General features: G+C 42.3%; 1 protein-coding gene and 1 long non-coding RNA gene across 4 annotated transcripts in view; one reads left to right on the top strand and one right to left on the bottom strand.

The window, feature by feature from the left end:
- The window catches only part of LOC141755703 (uncharacterized), a 90016-nt gene that overhangs the window by 49139 nt on the left and 18727 nt on the right, over positions 1-22150 (top strand). The window lies entirely within an intron of this gene.
- flrt2 (fibronectin leucine rich transmembrane protein 2) overlaps positions 1407-22150 on the bottom strand; it is a 56114-nt gene continuing 35370 nt past the window's right edge. Inside the window, exons 1-2 of one of the 3 annotated variants that reach the window (XM_074614810.1) lie at positions 11324-11468; positions 1407-8520 (exon numbers count right to left, since the gene is read on the bottom strand). In XM_074614810.1, the coding sequence (XP_074470911.1) occupies positions 6081-8063 (1983 nt within the window). In that variant the 5' untranslated portion in view covers positions 8064-8520; positions 11324-11468 and the 3' untranslated portion in view covers positions 1407-6080. Of the gene's footprint in view, positions 8521-10791; positions 11469-22150 lie in introns of those variants that run through there. The other 2 variants (XM_074614809.1, XM_074614811.1) reach the window with 2 other exon arrangements.

Raw genomic sequence — 22150 nt, 5'->3', positions numbered from 1 at the left:
CGTAAAGAACTAAGAGGATAACTTGGCATGGTATGGTACGGCACAAATCCTTGATCCCGAATTACTAGCGTCTGACCCAAAATAGATTTAGCTAGGACCGTGTTCGTGTACAAACTCTCCTCAGACTGCTTGACGGCTTGCCAGTACGCAAAATTGATAGACAAAGAATGTACGATCACGAAGTAACCCTCTGAGACCCACAATAAACCCGTTTTTGTCTTTTTTTAGGGAGGTACAGGGGGTCTTTAGGGGGAGATAGCAGGTCAACAGCAGATGTCACATAAAAGTGGTGTACATCATCTGAAAGCTGGGAACCTGAAGATTAATTTGTGTCCAGTTGTTGTACTCATTAATCAGAAATAAACGTGAATTAATTATTTATTTATTTAAAATAAATTGTAAAAGTGTAAAAGGGTTTAGAACATTATGATAGAAGTATATGATGGCCATTCCCTTGCTCTATTGGGTCGATACCATTTGTTACACAGATTTGGTGCTAAATTTAACCATTCTTTTTTCATATCAATTATTCCTCCCAAATACCACATTGGTTTCAAAATCTTTTGACATTTGGAGATTTCTGCAAGAATTGCATTTTTCCAGCGATTGGACGGCGAGCACTTTTGTTCTGGAAACTGCCCAGGAATATAATTATATTGTTAATCTAGCTAGGAAAGCCATCCATCCTCTGAATGCTCTAGGTCTCTAGTTTGTGGCTGTAAAGTTTCATGAAGCTGTGATTATCCTACCACAGGTCATTTTATACAGTGAGATCAAGTTTCAAAAAAATTGTCTCAATACAATGAAATGGCTACTATGGGGACTAACATCACACATGAATACAATTGGGCTCATTGGATCCACAAGAGTGTCAGCTTTACGGTGATAACCAATTTTATTTAATTCCAAGACTGTTTAGGGACCCCAGTATGCAGAAATATTCAAATACACCATTTTAGAATAGGCACAAAAAAAACACATTTATACTGCATTAAAAAACTGCCTGGTTTTTGCCCCAAACTGCATGTGATTATCATAAAGTTGGCATGTCTGTAAAGGGGAGACTCTTGGGTACCCATAGAATCCAATTTCATTCACATATCTTGAGGTCAGAGGTCAAGGGACCCTTTTGAAAATGGCCATTCCAGTTTTACCTCGCCAAAATTTAGCGTAATTCTGGAGAGTTATTTAGCAATATTCCCGACAAGTTAGGCATGGTTGGTACCAATGGATTCGTTATGTTATATAGTTTCATGTGATATCTGTATAGCTTCACTCTAGCTCTAAAACTGAACCTGCTACAGCCTCTGAAAGACAGTAAAGTCGGTCGGGATTTGTGGGCTCAGAGGATTAAAGCACAACAGAATATATAAACTTTCATTTAAAATAAAAAAGGGAGTGATGGCTCAAATCCAATGGCTCTTTTATTTTCAAAAAGCTTCACTTAAGTATTTACAGTTTGTGCAAAAACATTTAAAGGTTTTCAAGGACTTTACATTGTAAGTTCAACCTCAAGGCACATACATGGAACAACATCAATATTTCATCATGAGAAACAGAAAATTTAACTTTGGTTCCTAAGAAAACTCGGTTGTGGATGGCTAACGTAACACTGCAGCGTCTCGATGACAATTATCCCGACACAGCCGTTTTACATGCACTGTAAGTTTCCAGCCTTCTTTTGCTAGACCTTTCCATATGGTTGCTCATACTGTACCTCAACCACCACTGGGTGATTGCCTGAAAAAAAAAACACCCCGGTATGATAAAAAAAATGAAAGGCTATGAAGCTAAATACAGTACATGCAAAAATCCTTGAATGAATGTTACTGGCTAATAGATATTTGCAGTGAAGTTTTCGCCGTCAGGAAGAAAAGATGACTTTTTTTCAGCCACTCGTGTGTTTTGTTTGAATTGACCTCTCGGAGATTGAGCATAATTATTTCAACATGATTCAATGAGCTTTAAGAGAAATTACTTCTCTTCGGCACCCTGAAACAGTAATAATCTGACGCTAGCAGTCTGTTTGGTGTAATTCCATCGGTCACGGCACTGCAGCCGCGTGCTTTCATCAAGCAAATAGAAAATTAAGAGTAATGCACGCCTGCAAAACAACCACAAACAGATCCTGCCCTGTCTGATTGAATCACTAGCCATGAGCCGCTTAAGGTCTATGGATGAACAGTCACTTGTTAGCTACTGTGTGTCATGCTTAGTGTTGTTCTTCCTGTTAATACTGTTATTGTTGCCGTCGCCGTTGCTGCAAAATTTTGCAGAGATGTGCTTTCTTTTTCAGCTCTTTTCTCGTTGCCGTCTCTTTACGTCTCATCTTTTCTTCCTCCCACTTATCTCTCTCTCTCTAGTTAATCATTCAGTCCTGCATAAAAGGTAAGGCAAATATCTGTCTCCGTTACACATTCACAGACAGGCAAGATACTATATGTTGTAACAGTTTGACCCCACCCCCCCGTGCTTGATCAGCATGTGACTTAAAATAGGGCTTCCATCTATAACAAAAGAATAATAAACAATATTCGATGTAAATGTCAAGTGTTTCTGCGTGGGGTTATGGTCAGCTGTGGATATTAGTAGAAAAAAAGGTTAAAATAAAAAGTGGAGATGCTTTGATAACCACAGAAGATCTTAATATTGATAAACCCAAAATAAAATAAAAAAATGTCCATCTTAACACATCATGTATTGAAGTCTTAAAATCTTATTTTGCTTAAAACAAGTCATCTGCCAGAGATCATTACAAACTTATTTTACATTATTACTAATTTTTCTCTTAAAAGAATAGTTTGACATTTGGTGAAATATTAACATTTTAATATTATTATTTATTTCTTGCCAAGACTTAGACGAGAAGATTGATACCCCACATGTCTGTACGCTAATTATAAAGCTGCAACCAGCAGCCAGTTAGCTTAGCTTAGCATAAAGACTTGAACCGGGGAAACAGCTAGCCTAGCTCTGTCCAAAACAAAACCCATGACCAGCACCTCTACAGCTCACTAATTAACAAGGGCTGTCAAAGTTAACCTGATAATAACGCGTTAACGCAAATTCATTTTAACACCACTAATTTCTTTAATGCATTAACCCAATAGATTTCTCGGAGGCTGCAGCGGGCGTAGTTCTAAAGCTAGAGTTAAGATACTGGTATCATATGAAATAAAAAAAACCTAAGGAATCCATTGGTACCAACCAGGTCATACTAGCTAGCAAACATATTTGCCCACTCCCATGTTGATAAGAGTATAAAATATTTGATAAATCCCCTTTTAAGGTACATTTTGAACAGATAAAAAAATGTGATTAATTTGCGATTAATCGTGATTAACTATGGACAATCGCGTGATTAATCCCGATTAAATATTTGAATCGATTGAAAGCCCTAGAATTAACACAATAAAAAGAAAACGTGTAAAAGTAACACTGTGATTTTACGGCAGTTTTTCATAGCTTTGAACGGAGCCAGGCTAACTGTTTCCCCCTGTTTCCAGTCTTTATGCTAAGCTAACCTAACCAGCTGCTAGCAGTAGCTTCATATTTAGCGTACAGACATCAGAGTGGTGTCAATCGTCTCAGATAACTCATGGCAAGAAAGTGAATATGAGTATTTCCTTAAACAGAAATGTTTTTTGATAACAGACATTTTGTCCTTTCAACATATTGCAATTTGCTTCAAAAAAAGGAAATCCCCAAATAGGTCAAAAATATGTCAGTTGTCTTATTGAAAATAAGATTTTAAGACCTAATATAACACTAAATTACATGTTAAGACAGATTTCGTAAATGTAGTCTTGGTTGAACAGGTTTTCAACACTGAGGCCGTGGAAGTCTGCGCACCACCTCAAATGAAAAGTCCACGTGATCGTGATCGGAGCTTTTGCTTGGACCTACAGTAACTGCAGCTACTTTTGAGACATCCCGACTGCCGAGGTATAAACCCTCATAATCTCGACACTCTGGAATAACCTCGAGTACAAGCCCTTAAAAAAGATTTTTCTTCAAATGTTCGGCCTAGTTTGTGTCGATTCTCTACTGTTGTTGCAGCTGAATCTGTGCGTCCCACAAAGAGTTAACACACACACTCTGTCTCCCAGCGTGAGCTCCATGCAGCCAAGTGAAAATAAGGTCTACATATTTTTCTCCCTTTTTTGGTCGAGGATTATGAGGAGAGAGGGGGGAAACGGGAGTGGAAAGGGGGCGACGGTGGGAATTCTTTAAGCTTGGCCCCTCAAAAAAAAAATCTTGTCAAATCAAATAAAGTCTGCTTAAGAAGTGCATAATGAAGGCCTCTCACTGGCACCTCGTATGCAAGGAGCTGCCACCACCAGCCCCTCGAGATGAAGGGCAGGGAAAGTGTTTTAATTGAGTCCATGCGGGGGATCAGAAGTGCAGAGACAGACAGGGAGGGAGGGAGGGAGGGGGGGGAGACAGGAAAACGAGGGTAGATAGGGTGAGAATCATCATCATCGCAGGAACTTAATGGCGCGAAAGTGAGCCAAGGTGCATTGTTCAGGTGAGCGAAACCATAAATGAAGTCGACAGCCTCGTAAATGTACACAAAGGGGTAAATGATGGGACGCTAGATGAGCTGCTCAGTCACACAAGTGCGCCGCATTGTGAGGCTCGCGGGCGGAGCGCCATCTTATTGTCGTAATTTCCTAATTCATCAAAACTCCTAATGAACGCTGGGACACGGTTGAAATAAAGTGGGTGTATAATTATCATTATGTGTGTGCTTTCTTAAAATTCATCACGCTCTCCCCACACACACATAAACACACACACAGGCATGAACAAGAGGCCTTCCCCCTTTTGATAAACCACAGTGGTGAAAATCCATATCATTTAGCCACCAAACACAGAAAACACTGTTAGTTTTAAATGATTCCACATCATTAAGTAGCTCGATGAGCAATAATACTCCAAACAATGCTGTTTGAGCATGAGTAATGTCGTCTGGGTAATGGACTCCAGGGGAATGGTGGAGGTAAAGTGATCTATGCAGCTTTTTTTCCCCCTTCTGTCTGTCTTGCCCTCTGTGCCACACACGACGCTGAGGGAAACTGCCCCCTTGTGGCCTCATTTGCCAAAACAGGGGGGGGTGGTTGGGGGAGAAAGAAGCAGAACAAATTAGGGAATTTCTTCAAAATGGATCTGCGTGTCTCAGCACATCCATGCGCCTCATTAGGGACAATAACCCCTTTGTTCCATTTTAAATTTAATAATTGCACCTCCTCACTAAAAAACATGCTGAAAATCACACATCCTTGTTCAGAGTTCTCCCAAAAAAGGTGTCTCCTGACTAAGCACCACCTTTTGTTCCACTGGAAAACCAGTAAGAACAAAGACGCTTTTAGTGTTCAGACACTTTTGGGAAATCTCAGTCCAGCACCGATGACATTCTCCCTACACAACCGTCGACACAACCATGTGATCACCACCTCTGCTCATTTCCTGCCCCGCTTCCATTCATAAGAAAGTGCACTTCAGCTCTTTTTTTACAAACACACCACCACCAACGAAACCAGTGCCGTATTTCCACAGCGTTCAAATCAGCAGTGTTTAGATTTTTCCCCCTGCGCTGTGTTGTCTTTACTACTGTTCTGTTGTACCGGGGGGGTTAGGGGTTTGCAGTGTTTCAAAGAGCAAAAAAAAAGGCCATATTTTGCTTCTGTGGTTAGCAAAGGACCCCAGCCCTCTAAGCGCCCCGACGTTTCACGAGGCGGACAGTCAGAAGCTACACCCAGGGTGCCGTGATTGTACAAATCCATGTTCATGTACAGTACTGACCATTAAAACAACGTTCAAAACCCTGCTGGTTATAAAAAAAAGAAACACTCGTATCTCTTTTTCTAAGGATAAAAAAGATAGCAGAGAATCCCACATTATTATCCACAGTATAAATTACATCGTAGACAGAACTTGGAAATATATATAGTACAGTTATATTTCACTAGAATTTGTATGCTTTTTTGTCGTCTTCACAAATGTGTGTGTATTTATGCGTGTAATAAGTGTTTTCTGGTATGTATGTGTGAATGCTTGCTGTACTATTTGCCGCTGCATCACGTGTGGCAGAACTCTGTACTGGGCACGTTGCTGCTCTTGCAGTAGGCTATGCTGTTGTTGCTGAGGTGACAGTCTCTAAATCCAATGCCCCCGTTGGGCGTGTAGATGGGCTGAATGCGGAAATCTCCCTTGAGCAGCTGCTCATTGTTCAGCGCCACTATCTGGAAACTGGTCTCAGTCATCTCCAGAATGGAGTTATCCTTCTTGGTCCCGGCCTCGCCGTAGTCGTCTTTTCTCCTGCCCCGGTTGTATTTCCACTTGGTCGAAGACGACCGGCTCTTCCTGTGCATGTGCCAGCAGAACAGGCTGAGCAGTGTTACCAGGATGACGAGCACCGCCCCACCTATGATCCCAGCCATTAGCAGCGTGGAGTTGATGCTCTCCTGAGGAGCTTGCTCTCTACCCGGAGGCTTGGTAGACGCAACAGCCTTGGTCCTGGCCTCGGAGCATATAGTATCCTCTCCGGGCCTGTAGGAGTTAAGGGTGTCCAGCACGTGCACGCAGATCCGGTACACCGATCGGGGCTCCAGGTTGGTGAGGCTAATATGCCGCCGGTCCCCGCTCACCGTCCTCTCCCGCAACCCTTCGTTTATTTGGCTTTGGCCCCTTTTGACCCAAGTGACCTTGTAGGCTGTGACGGTGAAATAGGAAGCCCAGCTCACCTCGATACTGGTGGAGTTGACCACATGGAAGGAGATCTGAAGGGGGTCCTCGTAAGGAGGCAGGGGACCGGGAGGGTTGTTATGGATCGGGGGTAAGGGAGGGGAGGGTGAGTCAAAGTAGTAAGGGATGGATGTGGTGATGAGGGTGGAGATCATGGTGGGGATAGGGGTGGTTGTGGGTGGGGGAGGGGGTGTGGAACGGAGGGTGGGCCAGGGCGGCAGGTCGGCATCGACCGGGCACTCTATAATATCCAGCGTGAGCTCTCTGATTGCCATGCCGCGCACCTTGTCCGGACTCAGGCACACGAACCCCCGTGCGTTGATGGAGGAGGGCAAAGACTTGAGCCACACCACCACCCATTTCACAGCGCAGTCACAACGCCAGGGGTTATTCCGCACCATGAGGTGCCTCAGGCTCGACAGGCCATCGAACACACCCTGTGTAAGAGTCTGAAGCTGGTTGCTGGAGATATCCAGTTTTTCCAGCCTGTTTAGCTCAGCGAAGGCTGCCACAGGGATCTGGTCAATCTGGTTCTCCTGCAGGCTGAGTTTGACCAGTGACTGGCTCGGTAGGAGGGGAGGGGGGAAAGTGAGGGAGTTGCGGGCCAGTGCCAGCTCACGGAGGGTGGCCAGGTCCTGGAAGGTCCCTGGCGCAATGCCCTCGTCCGTCAGCAGGTTCCCGTCCAGCAGGAGGCGCTGCAGACGTGTCACATTCTGAAAGGCCTCCTCTGCGATGTGAGCAATACGGTTCTCGTCCAACCGCAGTTCTTTCAGGTCCTCGGGAAGGCCAATGGGAACACTGCTTAAGTGGTTCTTGGTGAGGAAGAGGAGTTTGAGGCTTATCGCCTCCCTAAAGGCTCCTTCTTCCACCCCCACCGTGGAGATGGAGTTATCATCAAGGTGCAGCTCCTCTAGTCGAGTCAGCTGGGCCAGGGCCGCCTTGGAGATCGTTTGAATATTGTTCTCCTGGAGGTGCAGGACCCTGGTGTTTTTGGGCAGATTGATGGGAAACTCATCCAGCTGGTTGCCGAAGAGATACACAGTCTCCACGGTGGCCACATTGTGAAGTTCCAATGGGAAGCCAGCATTGTTTATCTGGTTGTTGTGTAGGAAGAGGACCTTGAAGCCCTCCTGTATCCCCAGAGGCACTGATGTCAGGCTGCGCTCGTTGCAGTACACAAACGGCTTGTCACAACGACACTCGTCCGGGCAACAGGCGCCCGGGCTGAATTGCATTTGGAGGCTTAGGATGACAGTCAACCAAAATTGCAAGAATGAAGCCCAATCTTTATTCCAGGGTCCAACCAGAAACTCCATAGTGAAAAAACAAAACAGGAAAAGGAAAACCAACTATATAAAAAAAAAAAAAATTAACTGGGAGGGAATTGAACAAATATGAAAATCAAAAAAGGCAATGACGTATATATCCACCAAAAACCAAGACCCAGGAAAAGTCCAATTAGGAGAGTTTGGTAATGATGCAGTTAGCTGGGGAAAGAGCAGGAAACCGTGGGAGTAATCCTGTAAATGCTAGTCCTCAGCTGAAGAGCGATGGTCTCATTAGTGGTGGCCAGTCCTCTGACTGACTCCATCCATGCTGAGACATCAGACCATAGCAGGACTCTTCACTCGTTGCTCCATGCAGAGCTCAGCCAGGGCCAATTTGAAGCCACGCAGTAGAGGGCCACCGCAGGCTCCACTCGCCTGTCCGTCACACACTGCTGGTCCCCGACCAGGGCAGAGTCCAAGGGGGGTGACATTTGGATCCAGAGACCTGTGGGAAAACAAAGAAATGCCAGATTAGTATATTTAGGGGTGGCCTGTTCTTGGAAAAAAAGAGGCCTCTCTTCTTCCGTCTCTTTATTTGACATACAAACATGCACACACACACACACACACACACACACACACATACCAACTGTCTTTCCATTCCTCTCCCCCAAAACAGTAAGACAGAGTCACAAAACATATCGTTCACCACCAATGTCAAATTATGCACTGGCTATTCCAAAAAAAAAAGAGTCAAACCATCTGATAAATATTCAGAACAGCTCTTGCACATCCGGTTTCACAGACATAAAGAAGGCTTTTATCCCTTCCGCTCTATCAAAGGAGGGAATAGAGCACAGCAAGGACACACACTCGCAGATTCACAGAGGTTTTCTGAGCGACGCTTAATGGAAACATGCTAAAAAGAGATAAGGCTAATGAAGACGTCACGTCTTTGTGTGCCAACATGGATGCACAAGATATTTGCTGGGGAAAAAAAGAAAGAAAAGGGGACAGAACACAAGTGACGACTGTCCTTTCTTTTTTTCCTGTCTGCTTGAGACAGACGTTGTGTGCAGCAGAGGTACACGAGTAAACACACAAGTGCTTACAGTAAACAGAGGCGATTGTTTCGCCGGTGGCCTGAGGAGGAGCTCGTTATTACGTGCAGGCCTGAACACACCGTCACCAGGGCTCAAGATTTAAGGCTGTGAAGGGCAGAATTGCAAAACAAAGGAGGAAGGCAATCGAGGAAGGGAGAGACCCTGTGTATCAGCTCCTCGTCTCGCCGTGAGTGACAAACACGAGCTGTCACATGAAATGGGATTGGAAAATAATTTAGTCCCTCCTCCACCTGCAATAAATGATCGATACAAGCTATTTTTCAGCATGGAGATGGCTTGTAGTAAAGCACAAGGCCGTTGGTTTACAGTAGACCCCCAGATCCATTATTCCAAGTTTTACGACCCATCAAACATTTTTTTTTTTCCCCCACACATGATTGAAAGATACTGGTTGTCATCGGTGGCTCCTCAGCTCACCTGAAGCTCCACCTCTGTGTGTCAATGTCGGATGTCACACAATAATGGGAACGATGGGGTGAATGTTAAGCACAGGGAACGGCCATGAGCGTGGATTAAGATGTCCTGCGGGGCTTTTGTAGGTACAGGAGTGACCAGTTAGCCACATTGTTCAGAAAATAACTTGAATTCTTAAACAAAAATGTGAGATTTGTTATACGTGGCAGCCATGATGGGGGAACTATATTTTGTAAAGAAAGAGGGGGGAAATGGTAAAATGTTTGTCGATGAGATGGAGCCTCTTTGTGGCAGAGATGGAGAAATTATTCTTTTGACACACATCTGTGATCTACTTTTCTAAATTGAAAGAGCTAAATTTAATCAAATAAGCTTCAGGGGGGGGGGGGTATAAGCAACCACATGAGGCGATAAAATGTGCTGCCACAGCAGCAGAATCAACAGCAGAAGGCAGCAGCATCAAGATGATTATGGCTCCATAAATAAAAAATGTCACCAAAGGAATCCAAAATAATAACCTTTTTGAAAAGGCGCAACACCAAAAAACCTGATAAACGGTGTGAACATGGATGGATCAAAGAGTGGATAGAGTGATACACCGACTTTTTTTTTTCTTTTCCTTTTTTCTTTTCTTTCATTTTGATTTAATTTCCAGCTGAGAGAGCTCACAGTTTCTCACCGTCCAAGATGAACGCTGTGTGATATGTTGGCCATGAACAATCCGATTAGAAACTGGGATTTAGCGACAGAAAAACGCAATTAAAAGTTTAAAATGGATAGGGGGGTATTTAAGAGGCGATAAGAGGCGGATCAGGTAGACTTCAAAGCCTTGGCCACAGTGGGTGGTGTTCATTTGAATGAATTATATCAAAAGGGAAGGAATTGAAAACCGTGCAGTGCATTGAGAGTGAAAGCCTCCCTTTCCAAAAAAAAAAAAGAAAAAAGAAAAGTCAGGTTTTCTCTCTGGTTGAGCGGTGCGCTTTTATAGAGCAGTAACTCCATGGAACATCTAATTAACCTACAAAATACATGGGCTAACTATTTTAATTCATCTTAAAAAAAGGTATCATTATGACTGTTTGATTGCAGGATGCTTGGCACTATAGGTGGAAACATATTCTTTTTTTTTTTTTATAGGAGCTTGGTTCATATATTCTAAATACCATTCAGAATTTAATTTGAAAACATTTTCCCCCTCTATTTCTCTCTCGGGGTTATTTGAGAAACATCCACTGTACCTTTGGCGTGCCGTTCTCCATTACAAACCCCCTGCTACCGCGTTCAACTTTTCCCCTCTTTTTCTCTCTGTGCGCCTCCGTGTCCTTCATGCGGTCCTGCTGCTGCTGCTGCTGCTGCTGTGTGACCGCGCGTAAAGCTCCGCTCGGTAACGCTGCTGCGAGTCGGTTCCGAGTCTACGGAACAGCATATTTGCCTTTGCATGTGTGGGTCCCCCCTTTCGGTTGTGGTGGTTGCGCGTCCATCCACACTTTTTTAGTTTTTTGTTTTCCAGCACCAAAGCTTCTAAAAACAACAACGGAGCTCCTTTTTTTTTAACTCAACACCGTCTGAGGAGCCCAGGAAGAAGAAGAAGCGGCGGCGGCAGAGTGGTGCTGATCGAAGCACACCACCTTTTTCCCCTTCCACACTCGGTGAGGACGCACTCTCCGAACTGTTCTCCACCACCACCACCACCACGGGCCATGACGGCCAGCTGCGTCTCCGTCCGGTGCGCTTGTCTTGTCTTTTTTAGTGCGGAGCGTCAAAACTTGCCTTTACGCAGCTCGGACCCCGGACTCCCTGCGACTTGTTTTCTTAGATGGATTCAGCTGATAGTGCGACGTGTGCGCTCTGCTCACCTCCTCTCTCTCTCTCTCTCTCTCTCTCTCTCTCTCTGTCTGTCTCTCTCTCTCTCTCTCCTGTCCCTCCTCCCTCCCTCCCTTCCTCAGAATAAAGAATGTCTCCTCCAGCAGCAGCAGCAGCAGCTCGGCGGATGGCTTTAAGCCACAGATCCTCCCTTACTGCCCTCACACTGCAGAAAATAGTTTGTCACTCAACACATTTTTATCCCCTACATGCTATTTTGCCCTGGCCTATACCTTTAACCCCCAGCAACCACGTCCTGAGCTGTCATTTGCATTTTTAAATCACAATTCGATGATTCGAATTCGAATCTCATTGAAAAATCACTACAGGAGTCCTTTTTAATAATGTTCCCTATTATTTACTGTGTGTGTGACTACATCCTTGGAGGGGTCACTGTGTCCCTGAAGGGTCGTAGGCTATTACTTTTGTTGGAATTATTTGTAGCCCTGCTGTAAGATTTTTATTTTAAGGACCACTAACCCCCGGGTTCTTTTTTTTTTTTTTAATTACAGCTGGGATAATTATCCCCGAGTGAAAAGCACAGTCTCATCTTTACTTCCCGTATACGTTCTCTCCCAGTGATTTGAAGCATTTAGACACAGCCAAAGTGATTTCACCATGTGATACTGATTCAGCAGTGCACTGCTGCTCTGCCCACACTTATTTTTAAGTCGCTCACGCGCACGCACACCCGCGCGCACACTCACACTCACACACAATGCATTTTCCTGCATCTAGTAGCACTTGTTACTATCACAATATACCCATCCTTTTACACATCTAAAAAAAAATCACACATCTAGCCTATATACACAAGCATCCCTGTAGATTGTCATTAACATATTTAAACACACACATTCTTTCCTACATTACCAAGAGGGGACTATCACTCATGCTACTCATGACCAAGTAAGGACTTCTGTTTCTGGTCATTTTAAAACTAACAAAGTAAGAATTTAGTTTTAAGGTCTTTTCCCAGAATATTGCTGAAAATGTGCTTTTTAAATTATTTAAAGAAATTACCAAGAGGGGACTTGCATCCTTGAACGAACCTACCAAAGTGAGGACTTCCATATACTGCAGTGGAACTGTCTGTACTCCTTCTTTCACCTAATGAGTGTTTGTGTACCACAAAGACTTTCTTTGTTTCTTTCAAAAATTGATAATTTAACTTTAATGTTATGAATATTCAAACATTTCTCTGTGATACAAATATTATGAAAATAATCATCACACGTGCACACACACATACAGTGGTGTTTTAATCATTTTAGTGGACATTACATTGACTTACAATAATTTCCTGCAGATTTACCCTAACCCTAAACATAACCGCCACTTGCCTAATCCTAACCCTTACCCTAACCTTACACCAAAAACATAAAGATTTACATTGTGGGGACTTGCATTTTGTCCCCAAAAGGATGGCGAGTCTCCACAATGTGACTGTGTAAACAGATTTATGTCCCCACAACATCAGTAATACACACGCACACAATTAGAAGATTAACTTTTAAAGTTGAACTGAAATTAAAGTGAGCCTACTAATTTATAATTTACAGAAAGAAGAACCTTTTTACAAATGAATGGCTGAATTCATAAGCAATAAAACACACTCTTTTTTTTAGTTTTTTACCATTAGCTTAGGGTGGCTAATGTTAGTAAACTTAGAATATATATTGCCATATAACTGATATTATCAAATCAATTTGTGGACTTTATGACTGTTGTATTACTTGTGCTACTGTTAGACTATGTTTGAGCATTGTATCCTGTATCCTGACCAGTAAAAGAAGTCTCACTTTAAGATTCACTTTTTGCTCCAAAAATCACTCGGAGTGACCATATTGAGTGGCCTCAATTTAATTAAATCGTTCCCACGTTTTGGTTCATTTGTACACATGAGATAAGTGAATAAACAGAGAGTATCGGCATCTCCGAGTCGTCATATATAAACCACAAGCTCTCAAAATCCTTGTTAATTGCTTTTCATTAACAATAATCCCACGCAAAGCAAGTGTTGTCAGCATGTAAAGCTTAAATAGTCTATCCGTAGCCATCTACAACCAAGGACGAGTGCCTTAAGCAGGTAGTGGCTGGAATGAATGACTTGCCAGTGGGAGTTATTTAAGTAAATTCAGGCCACTAATTATAACTTGTACGCACAAATTTATCTAAACGATTTTTATTAAATTAACGAATTACATCTTGTGGCCACTCCCAGGCTCCGTAGAAATCTGTATTATTTTTGGTGTTTGTTTTTGACTTGTGTATTTACTTTGTACAAAATTACCCAAAAAATACATTTTAATTTTTATTCTATTTATTTATTGTAGTGATAGTGCCTTTAGTATTCTCCAAGGACGTGAATTTGTGGTACCAACTTACAATGTCAAGTGGCTAACGTTACGAAGCTAAACTAACTAGCCTCCATCAGTTTGATAGTTGCCACTAGCAAACAGTGAAATAGAAACATTACAGCTATGCAGTTCCTCCCAAATGTTGAATGCTGTGAATGGACAGACAGCTGATAGTCAACATTATGTGTGCATGTCTCCCTAGCAATGCTGGCTATGGAATATCAATCATTGTTAGCCACGGCAAATGCCCTCCCAGAGGCTTGTAGCTTCAACGCTGTTTCCAAAAATATGTCCTATACAGTTTTAGCCTCTTGAAATAGAAAAAATATGTACAATAGCCACAGTATCAATATCATTTATATTCCCTTATACAGGAAAGGAAATATAAATTACCTACAAAAGAAAGGAGGATTCAAATTTCAGCTTGCCTTTTAAAAATACCAAAGCTGTCATGTTCTGTGTTTTCCATGTTTATAGCCAAAGCCAGGGGTCAGAAAGGCACACGGCAGTCACATGATCCCCACGGGTCAGCAGGTGCACGTTTGCCTTTGATCTCCTCCCCCGGTTGCCAAAAAGTATTAATGTAGCTCTTTGACTCCCGGTGACCCACTTCAACACAGATAAGTCACGGAAAGTTTTCCGAACAAATTAACGTGGCTCCCACTCAAATCGCCAATGTCACTTTGTCCAATCAGGGCCGGCCAGCGCGCGTGCCATTGAAGTCTCCCAATACGTCCGCTCTCGGTGAGATGATGTGCTTGTTCTCAGTGTTTGCCTTTCATGTTTAATTTCGCCTGGCACGTCCCCGAGATGGACGGCCGTTGCGAGGCCCAGTCCAGAACATTTAATTCCTTCATAAATCAAGCTTCTGTGCGCGTCATGAATTATTGATTGAGTGAATTTAGAGGAAACAGCCCCTATTTTTATTTTCTCCTTGATGGACATGTTTTGCAGTAGTGCGCTCTGTTCTTGGTCGGTGCAGGCATTATGGCACGTCTCTCTCTCTGGCACGCAAACGGGGGATAACATGACAGACATTTAAATGGGCTAAAGAAGTGCCTATAGGCAAATACTGTATGCTCAAGCCATTATCCAGCATGCTAGTTTGATTTTGTTCTATTATTGTCAAGCAAAATAACTTAGCGGGAGTAAATGTAAAATAGCCTGATTACATTTGACTTTACACATTTGAATATAGCTTCACTGAATTCATCTTAAGCTGAAAAGGTCTGTATTTCTTTTGGTAGCCTTGCTCCCAAGTGTGGTAAGGATATAATGTATATATTTAAGGTCTGTATTGCACAATAACAGAGAAATATTGCAGTGTACACCCTCTGCGGAATCTCAAAGTGGAAATTCCCCTTTTCTGCCTTGCCCAGAGACCTTCCCAGAGTTTTGGCGTGGCGTATTTACTCTACACGCTTGTGTACCTTGATAAAAGTGCAGATACACATGACCCCCGAGCACATCAAAGCCCGCTCTGTCCATCTGCTCCTGTTCAGGCCCCCAAACACTTTTAAAGGAGGGAAAAAAAAGTCCACTCAGATATGAAGAAATGTTTATCCCTTGGTTATATTCATTCTAGTCCCCGGAGACATCATTAGCTTATCACATTTCTCCCTGCATGAATTTACATCTGGACACTGAAAGGCACTTCAAACGGCGCTAGCAACATCAGTGTTTAAAATCCTCCCCACAAGTATTGGCAGGATCTGTGAGAGAACTAACTGTGGCAAACCACAGTAATATTGCAAATCGCAGATATAATCAGGCCCTCCCCCCACCCCTCCAAGATCTCAGTGGCTTAAAGAAAAATATGCTGATAATGTTTAGAGTGGGCGATCAATGCGTTCATTAATTTCTAAGGCGATGTAATTATGTTTACCCCCCCCCCCCACCCCCTCGATTATCAATCTACATGCAACCAATGTCACAGCATGGCTCCCAGAAGAGAGCGGCGCGTTTTCACAGCAGAGGAAACTAGTCAGCCAACAACATACTGTATATTTTACTCAAGGAGGGAGTCGCGAGGAGGTGAGGGAGTCAGACGATTGAACCAACTGCTGAGCCCCTCTACACCAAAATTCATTTTTTTTCTTCAACTTTCGGATTTTATTGTTCTGTTTCTGTGCAAACATGTCATGATTGACAGACACTGACAAATGCAATATACAGCACATACAGTACACACAACAACATTTTGTAAGAGGACATAGTATCTCCCAAATGATGAAATGTGGCCCTCTAATTAGATGGCAGAGTTAGATTAAACAACACTTACAAACAAATCGACCGACCGTCATGTAAGAAAACTCAATACAGTACATGAGGATGTCTCATGTGCTTTTAAAATCTATACAAGATTTATTTGTAAAGCTTAAAGGTGCAGTGTGTAGGATTTGGCGGCATCTAGTAGTGGCTTTGTTAATTTTGGCAGCTGTTTTAGATTTAGTCTTAGTCTTAAAACGAAAATGCTTATTAGTTTCAGTCACATTTTAGTAATTTTTATCCTTCATAGTTTTAGCTGACGACAAATCTAAATGTTTTTAGTCACTGAAAAGTAATTCGATTTTAGTCAAAATGTTTTCTCTCTTAATTTTGTCAGCTATTTTTAAATGTAATCTTAGTCTTGTTTAGTCATCAGATTATATTATTGTCATTTTAGTCAAATTTATTTCACTTACATTCGATCTTATCATTATCTGATGAATCACACAGGTTGAATGATTAAGAATGCAGCTTTGCCCTTAGTTTGAGTCCTCCTGACTGCGCTCATTAATGATGCTCGGTTCAGTCGCACCCACCAATCCGCTATGAGAGCCAATCCGCCCAACAAACATGTAAAAGGTCACTGTTAGTGTTTAATGACATCAGTGCCGTCTCACCATTGTCTCGTCTTAGTCATGGAAAACAGAGTGGTGTGGTTGTAGATTGCAACCAACTGATTACCCCTCAGCTCACTCCTCCCTTTCCAAGACTGCAGTGCAAAACGGTGGTAACGGTGGTAACGGTGGTAACGGTGGTAACGGTGGTAACGGTGGTAACGCCGTTCACCTCGCTCAGAGGCCATCCACACCACAATAATACTACTTTAGGAGCAACGGAAGTCAGATGGCGACTGGCGGTACCACGATTTTGCACTCCGTGGCTCACATTACCGCAGTTTCACAAGCGCATCGGAGAACTACGGTGGCCTTCAGGTAACGAAAAAACATGAAAGGCTCTCTCTAGAGCCAATGTTTGGTTTGTCCATTCTGGGCTACTGTAGAAACATGGCGGAGCAACACGGCGGACTCAGTGTAGAGGACCCGCTCCAAAGAATGTATATTGCCAAGAAGTGAAAGTCAATTGTTCATTCCATTGCAACATCAGCGTTCAGCGGCAAAGCTATGCTTCTGCCATTTTGGACTGAAAGCGACTACCGGACGCCAGTAAAAAAAACGCCTAAAAAGTGGCGTACAAAAGTAAATCAAAATGGCAGCAGTGGCTGTTGACAAAAAAACACCAGTGTTCCGTCTCTTTGCTTCGATACTCTTTGCCCGCTCCCTATGTAGACATGAAGGGCTCATTCTAAGCTAACAAAAACACAATGATTCTTAGTTTCAGGTGATTATACACTAATGAAAACATATTTATGAATATTATATCATATTTCTGCTAATAGATCCCCGAAATGTTACACACTGTTCCTTTTTAAAGTTGCTTTTAGAAGCAGAGTAAAATGTAGTGTTGGGTTTTCAAAAGGCCGGGCGATGCTCAATCAGGGTCATTTCATGAGTAGGAGCGAAGGCAGCACATGAGCATGTGAATTATAGGAGAGGCAAAGTGAATGCAGTGTCCTGACTGAATGCTGCCCTGTGCTAATGCCAGGCTGTAAAAACACTGACTTGACAACAAGCAAGCCCCTGTAGTTCTGCTGAGGGAGGGATGGAGGGAGAGAGAGAGAGAGAGAGGAGAGAAGAAGGGGGGAAGAGGGAGAGAGGGAGAGAGGGGGAGGTAGAAGGGGGGGAATGAGACGAGAGAAGGAAAGGGGTGGTGAGGTTTAAAACCGTTTAAAAGAGGACAGGAAGAGAGGATTGAGGATTACTGCTGTTTCTGACATGTCATCTCTGATTTAATACCTCAGACAACTGCTTGGCAGCATATAATTGTTAAGATAAGTGGAGGCCATTTTGTTCTGACGTGTGCTGTTCTCTGCTATGAAAAATAATAGAGCTTAAAGGGGCAATCCACCCTCGGAAGGTCTTACTTTATTTTACATCTCCAGTTTATATATTACCATTACACCAGATTTTAGGGAAATGAAATACTCAACGATGAAAAAAACATGGGATTGTCTAACAACAGCGTTGCCAGATGAAAAATTTTAAACTATCGTACTTAAAGGGCTTAAAATTATCGTATTTTGAGGGAAATTATTGTATGCGAGACATAACCACGAGAGCAAATAGGCGTAAATGTGTAATTTTACAAAACACGTATTTTAAAAACAACTTTTTGACACGCCTATACAAATCTACCCACATCAGGGATTTTTAAAGCCAGCTGACATAAGTCCATCTGTCTGGCAATTTTTTGTGATAATACAAAATTAAATTACAAGACAGGTTGCAGAGAGAACGACAGTCACACAAACTGGGGCTACACTCCGCCATGATATACTGCTACGCATGCAGTGAACATTACAAACTGAAGATGTTAGATATACACAAATCATAACATGGCAAACTGCAGCCCCAACAGGCAACAACAGCTGTCAGTGTGTCAGTGTGCTGACTTGACTATGACTTGCCCCAAAACTGCATGTGATTATCATAAAGTGGGCATGTCTGTAAAGGGGAGACTCGTGGGTACCCAGAGAACCCATTTTCATTCACATATCTGGAGGTCAGAGGTCAAGAGACCGCTTTGAAGATGGCCATTTTGTCCTCGCCAAAATGTAGCGCAAGTTTGGAGTGTTATTTAGCCTCCTTTGGATTCTTTTGGTTTTATAGTGTAATATGGTGCCAGTTTCTTCACTCTAACTTTAAAATTGAGCCCGCTACAACTTAAAAATCGCAAGTTGCATGAATGCGTTAAAGAAGTAAGTGGTGTTAAAACGAATTTGCGTTAACGCGTTATTATCCCGTTCACTTTGACAGCCCTGCGAAAGTAAGATGTTGAATAAGATAATAAGATAAGGTAAGTTAAGAATAAATAATAAACACTACACCTGCTAAAACACCAGCATGTCAGCATTTTGCTCAAAGCACCTCAGCTCACAGAGCTGCTAGCACGGCTGTAAGCCTCATAGTGTTGTTCAGAGACTGCCAGGTAGCCTATATGTTTTTGCAGCACTGGATGCTGTGACTCGAATGTAATGGCAGGGCATTAGAGGCACAAACAGGGGCTAGCTCAAGTGCTATCATTTATGCTTTCAATCAACGTCTGTACTTCCACTTCATTTAAGTCATTTCCTCCATTTCCCGTGGGGGACTTCAGACAGCTTCTTTGGGGAATAGATCTTTGTGCTGTGTGCCTATACGGGTTAATGAAGTCGAGAAAAAAAAAAAGTGGCGAGAGAACAATGTCATGACATGCCTGCTTGTTCACGAGAAAAAAAAGGTCCTCAAGATCAAATACAAAAATGCAAATATGTTTCTTCATTAGACTAGAAAGAAGCCTTTGATTTTATTTCTTTTCATTTTGCTGCATTATCTCCAAAACCTGCTGTTTAATTACCACCGATGTTTTATAGCTTAACAGTTTTTCAGCTTAATCTTCACTGGAGTTGTTCCTAGAAACAGAGGTGTCCTATTTTCAGATATTTATGAGAAAAAGAAATAACACAAATAAATGTGAAGTACTTCATATGTGGTTGTTTTTAGCACTAAAAGCCTTACGTGTGTGTTCTGAGAACTTTACAAACCCCTGAATTTCACCTTATTTGGTGAAAATGTGCTGCTACACAGGCTTATTCCTTCCTTATCATTTTATACATGATATTGGGAAAACTGCACAGCCAAAGTAAGAATGACGCAGCACTGACTCGTGAAAAACAGCCGAGCTGTTAGGAGTAAAAGGACCCGCGAGACGGCAACTTACAAGAGATTGCCGAAGAAAGATCAGAAGAGGAGAAAAATAGACAGATGCCAGGAAGGAGCAGGTCTCGGGGTCACTCGAAAGATGGGCCTGATCCCACCTCCAATCCCCGCAGCTTTTCTTTTGTTTGAAGTCACATCTGGGCTAAATTTCCCCTTCTGACTGGAGCAAAGAGGAAGTCTTGTGGGTGGGTGGAAAGGGGGCTCAGGGCCGCTCCTGCCTCCCAGGCTACACTGTACAATTACTGTAGGTCCATGAGTCACTTAACCAGGGACTGAGCACACCTACATCCAGACCCCTGATTCAGTGCTCATCACGGTGGATCCGTGATGACTACCGGGATGACACAGACTCGGTCAAATGCGGTTGCGAGGGATAGAATAACACTATTATATATCTAAAGTTAAAACATTAAGAGTTAAAACAGCACCTCAGGCAACACTGTGCATTGATACATCAAGGTTATGATGGTTTATTTGTAGTCCAGAACAGCTGTGTTGTCTTAAACTGCACATTATTCTGCTGAACAGGCAAAAATGTTACCATTTACTTCTGAGTAGTCCAGAGGTTCCATACCTGGAGGTCGGGACCCCCCCCCCCCCCCACCCCCGAGAGGATTAAAGGGGAAGGAAATAAGAATGAAAATCCAATTTTGCCAAACAAAATTAAGTTTATTTTTCCTCCTTCTTTTTTCTTTTACTAGTTTTACCTCCTCAGGCCTGAAAGTTCTTCCAGTGAAACAGTCTGAAACAAAAACTCATAGGCATACACTTGGGGGTTAAAAAGAGACACTGCTTTGTATTAGGGGTTCACAAGAAGAAGAAAAAATAAGGTGGAGAACCACTCCTCCCGGCAATTTGGTTAAAACCCATGATTCTTTTTTTTGTTTTTATCAGAATTGCCCAAACACATTAATATAAATGTTTAACAATAAAGATAAAAACAGGGCCTGCTCTAGCCCTTTTGGTGCCCTAGGCAAAATTCAGATTTGGACTAGCGCCCTCCAGAAGGTGGCACCCTAGGTGACCGCCAATATGCCCCTGGATAAAAACATTGAACAATGTTTATTAAGATTGTATATTGTGGAAAATGTTTTTTTATACGATGGCCCTGAGAGCTCAACTCACTGCAAATTAAGAAATCCCATGCAAATAAACACAACATTTAGCAAAAGCGCTGCAAGAAGCTCACGACACAACGGAAACTGTTTCCAGGGGACACGAAAAAGTGATGCACACGGCTGGAAGACGCTTGTTGTTGCCAAGGTTTATCGCTTATGGAGTTACAGCTATCCGTCATTGTGATCGCATGAATCAGATATTATAATAATAAGCAAAAGGCTAACGCTAGCTAATGCTAACAGCAGATATCTGCAATAATATCAGAATCCCGCCATCAATATTTTAAAATAAGCCAAAACAACTTAAATTTGAGGTCATTTTCCAAAATTATTTATGTATAGCTGACTTCAATAACTTCATAATCCACAAACAGCAACAACAAGTGCTGCATGTCCCAGCTGCGCGCATTGCATTTTAGTGTCCCCTGGAAACAGTTTCCGTTGTGTTGTGAGCTTCTTGCAGCATTTTTTCTAAATGCTAGTCAAGTTTGTGAAGATTTCTCTTCATTTGCTTGTGTTGTGTCTATTTGCATGCATTTTTTAAAATTTTGCAGTGCGTTGGCCTCTCAGGGCCACTATAGCTTTAAGATAATTTTGCCAATTTATTATTTTTATTTATATTTATATTTAATTAAATGACACTGTACAAACTGTTTATATTGCTACATGCCTAGTGGATTTAGAGAATATCAAATATTCCTCATTGTTTTTTTCTGTTTGTTTTCTTTCTTAGAACATTAAACTAAAGTTTTGGTGTAGATTTTTATTTATTTCTCATAGTATTAGTCTAGTATTTCTTATTATATTACAAAAACATCTGAAGACACATAAGAGAGAACAGATGACTTTAAACAAACAATTGAAAAGCACTAAGTTGTTAAAAAAAAATACAACAGATACATGGGTAATATAATATAGCATTCAAAAGAAAGTAATAAAAATACAATTATTTTCAAAGAACTAAAGTATGTCCTGCCCTGTCACAGTCCTGTGTCACTGCCACCTTGGTTTGATCAGGCCCTTGCAGCTGTGGGCAGCTGTTTAAAGGCTCAGCCCGTGCTTGGATGACAATCTGTGTTTATCTTCGGCTTTCCCCCCTCCAACTAATTAACTAAGCCCTGAAACACCAAAACACCACGGTCCCCTGAACCTCTTCCTCTCTGACAGCTCCTC

The sequence above is a fragment of the Sebastes fasciatus genome, chromosome 18, assembly GCF_043250625.1.
Source record: "Sebastes fasciatus isolate fSebFas1 chromosome 18, fSebFas1.pri, whole genome shotgun sequence".
NCBI classification, from domain to species: Eukaryota; Metazoa; Chordata; class Actinopteri; order Perciformes; family Sebastidae; genus Sebastes; species Sebastes fasciatus.
The sequence above is the reverse complement of the archived record's forward strand: the minus strand, read 5'-3'. Positions and strand labels throughout refer to the sequence as shown.